At 42.1% G+C, this 13,592-nt stretch overlaps 1 protein-coding gene across 1 annotated transcript in view; it reads right to left on the bottom strand.

The window, feature by feature from the left end:
- Positions 1-1,148: 1,148 nt before the first annotated feature.
- Positions 1,149-13,592, bottom strand: part of NDC1 (NDC1 transmembrane nucleoporin) — a 2,145,343-nt gene continuing 2,132,899 nt past the window's right edge. The window contains exon 18 of the mRNA XM_044085460.1: positions 1,149-1,867. Coding sequence (XP_043941395.1) covers positions 1,804-1,867 — 64 coding nt within the window. The 3' untranslated portion in view covers positions 1,149-1,803. The remainder of the gene's footprint in view (positions 1,868-13,592) is intronic.

Raw genomic sequence — 13,592 nt, forward strand, 5'->3', positions numbered from 1 at the left:
GAGCAGATAATTAGTCCAACACATTACACAAAAGGACAGTAACTCAGGAATGCACCACCCACTAATACTACACTGTTATGCTGGTAAGGGAACAAGAATTCAAGCACTTAGTAGGGACAAAACCCACATCTTTCTGATCTTCTTGGTATCAAATGTAAGCATGCAACTTGCCAATGAACCCTTTCTACAGAGAAATAAATCATACAGCAGTATCCTGCAAGACATTCATGTTCTGTTATATTAAAAGTTTAGCAAGATACCACATCACAGTAACTATTCCATAAGCAACTATCTTTTGGCAGTTTGGGGTAAACTACATCTTATTTTTCCTGTTCCAATCAGCAATAAACTGCCAGAGGCAAAAAGTATCTATGACAATTTGTTTCACAGAATTTTAACAATCATCATTACTGCTAAGATCCTACAAATTATACTGATGTACTGAAGGAATGTAAACTGCACCAACCTCAGTACTAGCACTATGATGTAAGCAGTGAAGACTGTTAAAGACGTAAATGATATAGAAAATGGTTTGACTATGCAGTAATATTAATGCCCACTATGACAATGACTAAACTAAGCTGCAAATAAGCACAACCCACAGTGCCTACTACATGGATGCAGCTCCATTTTTTGGAAATGTGCACCAGTTCTTTCCCCCAAACCATGTAGAGCAAACTATGTGGCATTCAATTAAAATACATAATTGTGTTTAGTCATTCAGCTAGTCTTTACCTCTTGTACATGACCGTTTAGTGACTGTCAGAAATAAAGACACTTAGTCGTTTTTCATTAGTTACCTTGGTCAAAGAGGGGGAGGGGAGATACTTAAAGACACACACCTTTCATAATGTGGATGCACAAACAAATCCTGATATGACACAACAAACAAAACCATTCTGTCTGAATATTTTCATGCTATGTGATCATGATCAATTTGAGTGGTGCCATCTCAAAATCACTATGCCTCACATTTGTACATTAAAACTCAATGTAGGTCACAGCTGATATTTTGCCCAAATATTATTTCACATATTTTTTAAACTTTATTTACTATTTATGGTTTATAGTCTTAACATCCGGATCCTTCGTAGGATGCTCACCTTACTGATCAGCTCTGATACAAAAAAATATATATACAGCTAAAATAAAGTAAAAAACATGTTTTAATAACAGACTGACTAATTTTAATATACTACACTAAAATGCCCAGAGTCTTCATTCACCCACATCATCTTACAAAAGAAAATTCAGATGAGAAGAGCAAGAAAGCCAAATGCAGGTTACATCGATCGTTTGCTTAAGGAGACATTGCTTCTGTATGCGAAGTAACATCCTTCAAAACATTATCGCCATAGTGCTACAGACAACCTTCGGGCTCCGAGTTGGGAGTTCTCACTTAAAAGTGTCAGTTTTTCAAGTCAGCACATGGTGCTGCCATAGCCATATCAAATAAAGTAGTCTTACAAAAATATATTGTGCCTGCAAAGAAAGGATCAATGTACAAGTGAACAGTGAAGGATGTGTAAACAAGTGATGACAGATTGCAACTGAAAAAAAAAAGTGTGCAATTGAACAAGTAAATTAATTGTAGAAGAGTTTAGAAACTTGGTTTCAAAAGTCATTCCAGAGGCACAAGAAATTTAATTAACTCCAAAGTCAAAGAACAGCACCAACAGAATGTCAGAGTACCAAATATAGAACTTCTCGATCCTTTAAATAATTCTGTAGGCCTTGCTGACATGTCTTTACCCAACGCTGCTTGAAATACTTTAGTGGTGGTGAGTACTGCCATATGAAAAATTATTCCTTGTATTCCAAAAACTGCTGGAGTCTTTTTTGATGCTCTGCAGAAATCTGTACAGAACTGTAATGAAACAATATACATATGTTAAAGAAAACCATCTGCATGTCAAGGTCAATATTTAGATTGCAGCACAGAGCCTATAGTAGTTTATTTTAATGTAGCTTTCCAAAGAAATGTAAAAAAGAATGCTTTCAAGTGTCAAACCTGGAATAGAAAATTAACCATATAGTGTGCCATGCATAATCGGATCTGCAAATAATTAATCCTGGCCTCAAGCCTTGCAGCCATATTTATGGATGTAATATTATACTTTTAAATGCTAGTCTCTAATCAGACTCACCAAACATCACACACCAAATACTTACTCCCACATGTCCAGAGAATGCAAATATTGTACAACAAGTACAATTTCACAATTTCTTATTAATTCAGCATTGTAATCTACTGTCTTTCTGGAAGATGTCAAGAAGTTTCCTGCAAATCTTGCTTTCACCAGCATTACATACAAAATATTCTGAAAGAACAAAACAATGCTAAGTGTCTTAATTGATACAGTTAGATCACAGTGAGTTTATAAGGTGTTCCTTCCTGATGCAACCTTACAGAAATGGAAACTGACAGCTTCATAACACATTTTCACATATAACCACAGTTTTAAGAGTGGTCATCTGAATCATTCACAGAGCCAAGTAAAAGTCTAATTAATAAAAGGTGTAACCCAACCTGCTACCCTAAGGTAAGGTAATCCATCTGCCAAATGCACTACATAAAGTAAAACATTGGATGATGGCAGCATGTCTGTCAAATACAACACACAAAATATCGCATGAGGATAGCAGCCCTCAGTAACTTTTCACTTATTGAGCTAGAGATATGGAGACTGGCCAGTACTGATGTGTGTATACAGCCTAGAAATTCTCATAAGGAAAAAGAAAAACAGTCCTGTATGATTGAGAGAGACTAGAGATATGAAGAAAGAGATCATCGCTGAAGTGAAGGAGTACATGACACTGAAAAAACAGAATATATGATAATGTTGAAATACAGTACTCCATATATTCCATTTACTACAACTTTATCTGGGTGCTTTAAAAAACACTGCTAACAATACTATAACACAAAATATGCACAAGGTATACATTTAACAGAAAAACAAAACAGCAATACACAGTATTAAAAATGTGTGTGAAAAATGCTTCCTTTTCCCTTCTTGGAGCGGAGACAGAAATGTGGTCCATAACTCTACCAGTAACAGCATTTGATTGGTTCTTTAAATGTAATAAAAGGATACTATGCTTAGGCTTTTAGGAGTAAACATGAATAAACTGAATAAGACTGAGTGTTGTGTTCTTGCCCTAAACAAACAAGGCAAGACATATGGTGATCTTTGAAGGGTATCTGACGACATGAACACTTCCACTATCTCTTACACACAAATTCTTAGAAAACAGACACACTTTTCATACAAAAATGGGAGGTAGCCCCTAACAGGGTTATTTATCTGTCCATTTTGCAATAAACTAGCCGACCACCAAGCCTACGAAGTTGTAGCACAGAGAGAGAAAGACTTGGTGGTTGTTTCAGCAGCAAGAAAGTTTTGAAATTTAAATCATGTACACAAGTTTATATACTGGCTTGTCCTCAACAGTTGTATGGGTGCATAGAATGTTCTCTATAGTTTAGAAGCTGGCCTTGGCATGATACATCCTATAACATTTAGGCTACCGAAACAGTGATCCAATAATGAACATTGTTTATATGTTTAGGAGGAGAATGAGAGGGGGTAAGGGTGTGGATAGAGATATTCTGAGGTCTCTACAGGAGTTTGTATTTTTAAGAGGATGGTTATGTGGGATAGAGGACAAGGATAGATTATAACATCCAAGACAGTTACAGATTTCATATACTGTGTTCACATGGAATACTGCTAAGGATAAAATTTTGCTGAATTATCCAGATAAACAGGTGCATGGGCAGAACCATTTACTGTTTAGATGTAGCAATTCTTGAAGGTAGTGTGGCATTAAAGAATATGACATGGTAATCCAGACTTTGGTAATAAAGTTAGAATACAAGGAGTCTCCATATGACTTTTGTGACTTCTGTATATAGACAAGAATTAGAAAGTGTGATCATACATTTCCTGCTATTGTATACTACTGTAAAAGTTAGCTTAGTGATGGTATTTGTCATGGTGAGAACATGAAGGAAGCAGCAGGTTTTATGGGGATGACTGGCTTCAAATTTAAACGCTGTTTTAGTTTGGATATTTGATTTGACTTAAGTTTGGTAAGGATGCAGGAAGTGCACAGGAGACGTGGTATGAGAATGATAGGAATTAGCTGCAGGTTGATATTCTCTCCTTCTGGACAAACTAGTGTTACTGTGGAAGTCTTGATAGCAGAACTCACCTCCTTGCATACCAAGGATATCAGTACTGTGTTTGGTCATTAAAAAAAAAAGCTTGTATTATTCTTTGCAGTTTATTTTGGAATAAAACACTAACAAGTGTACCTATAATCGCTGGGAAAAGAATGCAAGGTATAGAAAAGGTCAATTGCTTTAGATGGGGCCTGACAAGATTATCTTAGGTACCCTTTGAAGGGAAGACCTGCTGGGTGAAAACACCTGTAACCAGTCTCAAAAGCAGCAAGTAAAATGGAGGAGGAGCAGACAGAGAAAGGCAGCAGAAGTGATATCTGAACATCTGCTGTGGTGCTCACATATATAAACTCTGTTAAGAATAAAGATCACTGCTGCAGTGAAATGTGTTGTACATAAGGAGGTATGGGTGTGAAACTATGCAAAAAAGGCGTTATAAGCTCGAGTGAGCTAAACCATTTTGCAACCAAAGGGTAGGTTTGATCTCAGACTAGGGAAGAAGTTACAGTACACCTTGCAGAAATGCAGTGGCAAATACTGTGCTGGTTCTGGAATGTGTGTCTAACGGGTAGTGTTTGTAATACCTGTGACTGTTGGTACAGGGTGCTATCCCACAGAAATTCTAGGCTGATACATTTTTAAAGAAAATTGCGGTACTTGCAACTCCACAGACCCTGGAAATTACCGCCCCATTAGCTTGACAAGCCTCATCTGCAAAGCCATGGAGAGGATCATAATGGAACTCATAAATAAAGACATAGGGAACTTGCAGACTTTGGATCCAACCCAGTTTGGCTTTGTCAAAGGCAGATCCTGCCTCTTAAACTTGGTTGACTTTTTCGAGACAGTCACCAAGGCCATTGATGAGGGAAAGGCAGTCCATACAGCCTACCTCGACCTGGCAAAGGCCTTCGACACAATACCCCACTCAGGTATCATCGAAAAACTCATCAGCTTGAATGTAAACCCATACATCACAAGATGGGTTGCAAACTGGCTAAGCGACAGAACCCACAGGGTCAGAGTTGCTGGAGCCATGTCAGACTCAAAGCCTGTCACAAGTGGTGTCCCACAGGGCTCAGTCCTGGGTCCACTCTTGTTCGGCATCTACTTTTCTGAAGTACAAGCAAACACAGGAGGGTTATGGCTGACAAAGTTTGCAGATGACTGCAAACTGGGCCATAGTCGAAAACACATCTGACACAGATATCCTCCAGAAGGGCCTCACAGAAACGGATAACTGGTGCCAGAGCCATGGCCTGAAGTTAAACGCCAAAAATGCATAGTCATACCCTTCGGGAAAAACAAGGTTACCCCTAGCTACCATATAGGTGACAATCCACTGAGCACAGAAAAGTCATCAGGGATCTGGGGACCCAAGTTGACAGTAGTCTTTCGCTTGACACTCATGTTGCTAAAGTAGTTAGGAAAACCTTCTATATCGCCCACCTGATCATGAAGGGATTCACATCTAGATCAAGGGAGGTCATCGTCCCCTGTACTCATCACTCATTAGACCTATGATTGAGTACAATGCCCGCTCGAATGTATCTGACCAGACACCTGATGCAGCTTGAAAGGCCCCAAAAGTTCCTCACCAAAAGGATAAAGGGTCTCAAAAATATGTCTTATGCTGCCCGACTGAAAGAACTCCAGCTTTATTCAGTCTCATACCGCTTGCTCAGAGGTGACCTGTGCCTGACATACAAGGCCATGTCAAACCCAGATTTGATGAATATGCTTCACCTCAAAAAATCTAGATCCCTCAGAACCACAAGGGGGGAGACTTAAACCTTGACACGGTTATAAATAGAACGTGCTGGAGGGACAGATTCATCACCCAGAGACTCCCTATGCTGTGGAACAAAATCCCGGTACATGTGAGGCAGAGCACCTCGCTGGCCTTGTTCAAGAGGAATCTTGACCAATGGATGGGAGATCGCAGATATACCCCTGGGATTACTTCAGTGTCACTGCTTGACAGAGGCACAGAAAAATGATAGGCATAGTTTTTATTCAAACTAAAGGGGTGGCGAAAGCCACATAACTATGGGCTAGGCTTATAAATGCCCTTGGGCAGATAGCCTAGTATGAACCTATGAACCTATGCACTCTTACCTATCCTTACTGTGGTTTATCCTGGCAGATATAATGGAGGGGAATGTAATCTGTCATCAGTTTAGATAAGGTTTGATTAGATGCCGGTCTTCCTTGCTTTCCTGGCATAAATGAGACACAAACCAAGTAAGAAAACAAAAAAAATAAAAAAATGAGTGCCCCAAGCTTTGCTATGTTCTCCATCAATTTATTCTAACGAGTAAAAATATATCATAAAACAAGGCTCTGTTGATCAGTGATGTTGCTTTTAAGTCCAAGAAAGTCCAAGAAAGTTAGTAATCCAGAGTAGTCAGTGTTACTGTTTCTTAAAAACACCAGAGCAGTTCTTTTAAAAGCAGGTGAAAAATACCTGTAGTGCTGTTTAAGTCCAAAGCAATTCTTGTAAAACCAAAGCGTCAGTAACCAAAAAAAACTTTAAATCCTAGTCCTTTTGTCTCTTCTTCGGAGACTTTTTCAAAGATAGTTTAAATCAATTCACTTACCTGTTTTTATTTCAGGTCCTAACCAGTCATGTGATGCCAAAGGCAGCCCCATTTAAAGGGATACAACACATTCTACATATCCCTTTCTTTCCATCCTAATAAAAATATAAAAGTGTTGTAGTTTGCAGCAAATAAAATTCTAAATACCTTAATAAGGTGTTAAAATCTGTAATATAAATGTATTTTGTGTTTTTTATTTTTTTTATTTATTACTGGGGCACTCATTTTTTGTTTTGTTTTCTTACTTGGTTTGTGTTTGCAGTAACCTTTTTTGTGAAATAAATGAGACGAAACTGACTCAGTTTGTTTAAATTTTCTAATCTTGTCAGTGTTAATACCTGAACTGCCTGAGCACATCCATCAGATGCAGGATTCCCTCCCCTTAATTTTATGGCTTTGGACAGAAGGTGAGTAGATGGAAAGTTCGATTCAAGATCAATGCTGCCCCATTCGGTATGTTCCTGACTAGGAATATGCAACAGCTGGAATGCCCACAGAGGCTCCTCACCAAGAGAATCCAGGATAGTAACACATCATCTTATGCAGATCTCCAGCCCTGTCTATTTCCTACAACTTGTTGACAGGCTATCTGTGCTTAGCACAAAAAGTATCCTTAGATCTAGCCCTGATTGAGCTTTTGCACATCTTCAAAATTAATAGCACCTGATATACTAGATCCAGGGATTTAAACTTTGCTTGCGGCATAAGTAGAACATGCTGGTGAGACAAATGTGTCTCTCAGAGGATCCCAGTGCTCTGGTATAGGCTCCCCCATCCATGTGAAGCAGAGTCCAGTACATCTCTAACCCTATTCAAACGTAACCTTAACCAAATCAGATTCATCAATATACCCCCAACATAACTTTTAGCAATACCCTAATCAACATACCCCCTTCAATTTAGGCACACAGGGAGTGCTCTGAAAGATGGGAAAAATAAACTTATTATACGCAGGTTCACAAGTAACTTCTTCTTCTTCTTTCGGCTTTTTCCCGGTTAGGGGTCGCCACAGCGGATCACCTTGTCCGCACATTGAATGGCAGTGGAGTTTTACGGTGTCGAGTTGCCAGCCCGGCGCCCAACCTTCCACAGAAGGCACACTCACACGCACACCTAGGGCCAATTTAGAGTGTCCAATCCACCTGCAGCATGTCTTTGGGATGTGGGAGGAAACCGGAGCACCCGGAGGAAACCCACGCGACCACAGGGAGGACATGCAGACTCCGCACAGAAGGCACCCCAGCCCAGGATTGAACCGGAGAACCTCTTGCTGTGAGGCACGCAGGTTCACAAGTAACGATTCACAATAATATAGAAGACCATGACTGGGTTCTCCAGTCAATCAGATTTTCACACATTCGAAACATCGATGCCAAGAAATTCACCTCAACAGTGAAGCTTGGCATACATGTTGAAAATGAAAATACATAATACACTGGATTATGAACAGTGAGGCCTAATCATAATTATTTGGAGGGCACGGAGCTCCCATGTACCAAAAAAATTGGAGTGGGAAAAGTATAGTAATGTTAAGCACTTTACATTTTTTAAAACAGCAGCACACGTACTGCTGCCATGCAGAAATACCACCACAGAAAAGTGATGGGAAACTATTAAACACATTCAAAAATTTTAAAAAAGTATAAATGAAGCATTTAACAGCTTTCCAATGCTCTTCTACTGTAGCTGTTAACCACTACTTAAAGCTTCAGTATGACAAAAGATCCAATCCAAGGCCAGCACCTTTGGAACCTTCAGTCCTGGAACTCCTCCTCCTCTACCATAATTCCCCACTCTAACTGAATCTCTTCGGCTCAAATTTGCCTAATCATTGCCCTTAAAACAATCTTATCCAGAGATATGGTAAGGAGAAAAAAAGGAATCAAGAGGGCCTTCTCACATAGATCTTTTGGATAGCCAGCCAGGAGAGCAACAACCAACAGTGACAAATTGGAATGTCACAGAGGGATAGATGGTTGAAGAGAATGGAAGAAGGCAACATAGATCTATCGCTACTTTAAGTACATAACTTTCATACCTGATGTTTTTTTCCATCCATCTCAACCTGTGGGACAGAATCCCCAGCCAGAAACTCCCAACTGTGGTCCTAAGAGAGAGAACATTCTGCAATATGGTGGAGCTACAGGAGGACAAAGACCAAAACTGAATGCCCAATTTGTAATGGGAACAAAGATACAAGTGTTAGACCATGTAGCTAATGCACAAATGCCATCAATATATGCCTGTGTGAAAAAGGCGACTGAAGTAGTCCCTGCTCTAGTGGAATGAGCCCTAGGTTTATAAGGCAAAGAAACCCCTTCAAGGAGTTATGTGAAAGAGATTGAAATCGGGAGAGACATCTGGATAGGATGACTTTCGGCTTACCCAAATGTGACTTGGAAAGGAAAACAAAAAGCTGGTTAGATTTTCTGAAATTTTTTGGTTCTGTCCAAACAGAATCTCATTTGGCAGCGAACATTCAAACAAGTAAATACACTCCTTTGTTACTGAAAATTGGAAAGAAAATAGGCAAAAATAAGAAGTTATGTACCTACCATAACGTTCCATGTTAGTTGTCTTCTTCTTGCCTTCTTTCTTGCTGGTTGGGTTCGAAGCCGATCCTCGGCTCCGACTCGGCCATCTTCTAAAGCTCGAGAGCTATTTAATGGCTTGAGGCCTCCCCATATCCCACAATGCCTGGCGCTAGATCCCCAGATCTCGTTTGGTAGACCTAACTACAGACAAAAGATAAGGACACCTGTCCTAACAGCATATGTTTAGCTACAGAGCTAAACGGTTGAGGGAACAAACCAGATAAGACCCAGCCAGCTAAATGGAACTCAGAGGGCAACTCTTCTCGGTCTATTAGGATAGGGGGATGGAGGGTGGGACGCAAGAAAGAAGGTGAGAAGAAGACAACTAACATGGAACGTTATGGTAGGTACATAACTTCTTAATGTTAAGTTGTCTACCTCGCCTTCATTCTTGCTGGTTGGGACAGCGCCCCTAGCACCTCAGTCCTGGGTGGCTCATCGGAACAGACTCTTCAGCACAGTGGAACCAAAATCAGCTCTGCTCCTAGAGGCCACATCCAGCTTATAATGAGAAATGAATGTATGGGGAGTGACCCATGTAGCTTCCGCACAAATGGCTTCCATTGGTAATCTTGCCTGAAAAGCTACAGAAGTGGCTAAAGCCCTAGTAGAGTGGCCTTTTGGTTTAGCAGGGAGCTGTTTGTTCCTCAATTGATAAATCAGAGCAATAATAGAAGTCAACCACCTAGACAGTTACTTTAGACACTGGTAGACCTTGTTTACCTTCAGCATAGGACAGGAAGAGGTGATCTGATTTTCTAATTTGTTTAGTCCTATGCAAGTAGAAATGTAATTGTCTATGAACATCCAACTGATGTAATTTATGTTCAGCTTTGTTGGAATAATTTGGGAAGAAGACCGGAAGATCAATGGACTGATTCAGATTAGTCTCAGAAGGTACCTTAGGAAGGAAGGAGGGATTAGTCCTTAGCGAAACTCTGTCATTATGGAAAACTAAATAAGGAGGGCGAACACAAAGGGCCTGGAGTTCAGAAACTCTTCTAGTTGAGGTAATTGCCACAAGAAAGAGGGTTTTCGAAGAAAGAAACTTCAAAGAACATGAAGCTGCGGGTTCAAAGGGGGGGGGCAATATTAGGGAAGCTCAAATTAAGATTCCACGGAGGCGGGGGGATCTCTTACTGGGGGCCTGAGCAAAGTAGTCCCTTTAAGAAAAGCTTTGCAAAGCTTATGGGACATAATACTAGTTTCAGATAGGCCTGTATGAAAATTTGAAATTGCAGCTAACTGAACTCTAATGGTGGCAGAAGAGGACCCAACCTGAAAAAGTTCTGATAAGAAATCTAAAACGTGGTGGACAGGGGCTGAAAAGGGATCTATATTTTTAGACTCTGCCCAGCAAGAGAAACATTTCCACTTACTAGCATAAGTTTTTCTGGTGGTAGATTTATGCGAAGATAATATGATTTCACGCACTGATCGGGAAATGTTCAGAAGCCTGGCTAAGGGAAGTGGAGCAAACAAGCAGTGAGGTTGAGAGACTGAAGGGATTGGTGCAGCCCGCCCGACTGATGGATCAGGAGGTCTGGTACTGGGTCCACGGCTGCTCCAAGAGGTGATGATGCAGGAACGGAAACCAAATTTGTCGAGGCCAGTAGGTGGGCAATGAGAATCATCTTGCATCCCAGCACGGTAGCTTTCTGTATTCGTTTGGGAATCAGGGGAAATGGAAGGAATGCATAAAGAAGTCCCCGAGCCCAATCGTGGATGAGAGAGTCTCGGAGAGGGTATCCGGGAAGAGGGAGGAGAGAAAAGAAACTGTTGCACTTGCTGTTGAAGGGGGTGGCGAAAAGGTCGCAGCAAGGCTGACCCTATTTGCGGAAGATTTGGTCCGCCACTGTCTGATTGAGAGACCACTCGTGCGGCATGAAAATTGCTCTGCTCAGCCTGTCCGCTATAACGTTGGACTTCCCAGGGATGTGCGTTGCTATCAAAAACCGCTGGGAAGAGATTGCCCATTGCCAGAGTCCGAGTGCTTCTCGACATAGGGGGTAGGACTTGGTTCCACCCTGCTTGTTGATGTACCACACTACCGACATATTGTCTGTCTGAACTGCAATGGTCCCGGTGGGAAGAGAGTTCTGAAGAGTTTGCAACGCTAAAAGCACAGCTCTCATCTCCAAGACATTGATAGGCAGATGGTACTAGTGGGGTTGCCAGGTGCCTTGGACTGTTCTGCCCTGAAAGTGCCCCCCCCACCCGATCAGGGAGGCATCCGTGGCTACTGGTGGGGGAAGAACAAATGGTCTGCCTTGGGGTACTGACGGGGAAACCATCCACCAAGCAAGCTGGTCTCTGCATGTCTGTGTAATCATAATCATGTGAGACATTGGAAGTTGTAGAAATGACCATTGGGTGAAAAGCAACCACTGAAGAATCCTCATATGAAAACGAGCCAGGGGGACTAGTATGATCGCTGCTGCCATGAGGCCCAATGTCTTTAGGACGAATCTGGCCTAAATTTTCTTGCATCCTAATAACACCTGTACATGTCGGTGAATATCTAATACTCTGTGTAACGGAAGTCTCTCTGATATGTCTTTTGTACTTAAACTTGCGCCTATAAAGGTTATAGACTGACAAGGCGACAATGCAGACTTTTCGAAATTTATTGTGATACCTAGCTTGGAGCAAGTTGGATGGTGTAGTTCCTGGCTCGTAGCAGCTGATGTCTGGTGGTAGCAGTAAGGAGCCAGTCGTCTAGATAGGGAAACACCTGGAATCCTTGCCGTCTCAGGTGAGAGGTAACTACTGCCATACATTTGGTGAACACCCTGGGGGCTGTGGTGAGACCAAAGGGCAGAGCTCGGAAATGATAATGACTGGCTCCCAGCCGGAAGCGAAGGAATCTTCTGGAGCGCCTGTCCATTTTGATATGGTAGTACGCATCTTGAAGATCTATGGAGCACATCCAATTGTCCTGACCCAAAAAGGGTAGAATGGACTGAAGCGTGACAATCCGGAACTTCGTTCTTTGTACAGACCTGTTTAGTCTGCTGAGATCCAAAATGGGTCTCCAGTCCCCTGTCTTTTTTGGTACCAAAAAGAACCTTAAGTAAATTCCGGATCCTTGCTGGTCTGCTGGGACTCGTTGGATGGCTCTTTTTTGTAGCAGTTTTGAGATCTCTTGCACTGCTTGTTCCCTTAGACTGGGTGGAACATCTGGAAGGGATTTGCTTGACCTTAAGGGGGTATGAACAAAGGGAATTCTGTAACCTCCAGATATGATAGACTGTACCCATCTGTCTTGAGTTATGTCTTGCCAGGCTTTTGGGTATAGAGATAATCTTCCCCTGACTGCCTCTGAAGGCGGGCAGCCCCTCAGGGATGCTGGAAGGGCTTGTCAGAGAAGGAATCTCTGCTGCCCTGATTTTGTGGGCCCCCTCTGCCTCGAGGGCGGCATCTATTGTTGTTCCCTCCTCTGCCCCTGGAGGGAAACTCACCACGTGTGTCAGGCACAGCTCCCTGGGGTTTCCGGAATCACATTTTCCCACTTTTCTGACCTTTGGGGTATGGTCTAGAAGGAGTGGAAAAACGGACTCCCACAGCAGAGAGAGTCTTGCCTTCCTGCTCACACCTGGTAAGGGTATCCTTCACCTGTGGTCCAAAAAGAGCAGAACCATCAAAAGGGGTATTGGTGAAAGACGCCTTAAAGGGGTCCGCAAAGTTACATAACCACATCCAAGCATGCCTTCTCAAGGCCACACCTGTGCCTGTGACTCTACTCGCCCCATCGGCCGGCATAAGAAATGAGCCGCATGGAGGAGTTCACTATCGAATTAAGAGTCGCCAGCTGGGAGGTAATCTTATCCTGGGCCCCCGCAGCTGATGGATCTTGAAGGGTATCTCCTAGCTCCTTAAGGAGATCCCTTTGAAGGCAGGTAAAATGGCACAAATAGTTCAGCGACCACATGGAAAGGGTCGCTGAGGAAAACATCTGCTTCCCGTATCTGTCCATCGTCCTAGACTCCTTATTAGGTGGATGGACAGAAGAAGACGTCTCAGCCAGCTCCCTTTTCGTGGCCGCTGCTACCACCACAGCATCAACAGGGACACCCTTTGTCAAAAATTGCTTGTCTTGTGGTGCTGTGATGAATTTCGTGGGCCTTCGGGGAGTTGGTTCCACTGTGTCTGGGGCTGACCACGCCTTTCGATCCACCACTGCCATCAGTGGATCAAAAGGCAGAGACA

Source organism: Protopterus annectens, chromosome 10.part0 (assembly GCF_019279795.1).
Source record: "Protopterus annectens isolate FY-2018-M chromosome 10.part0, PAN1.0, whole genome shotgun sequence".
Classification (NCBI taxonomy): Eukaryota; Metazoa; Chordata; order Ceratodontiformes; family Protopteridae; genus Protopterus; species Protopterus annectens.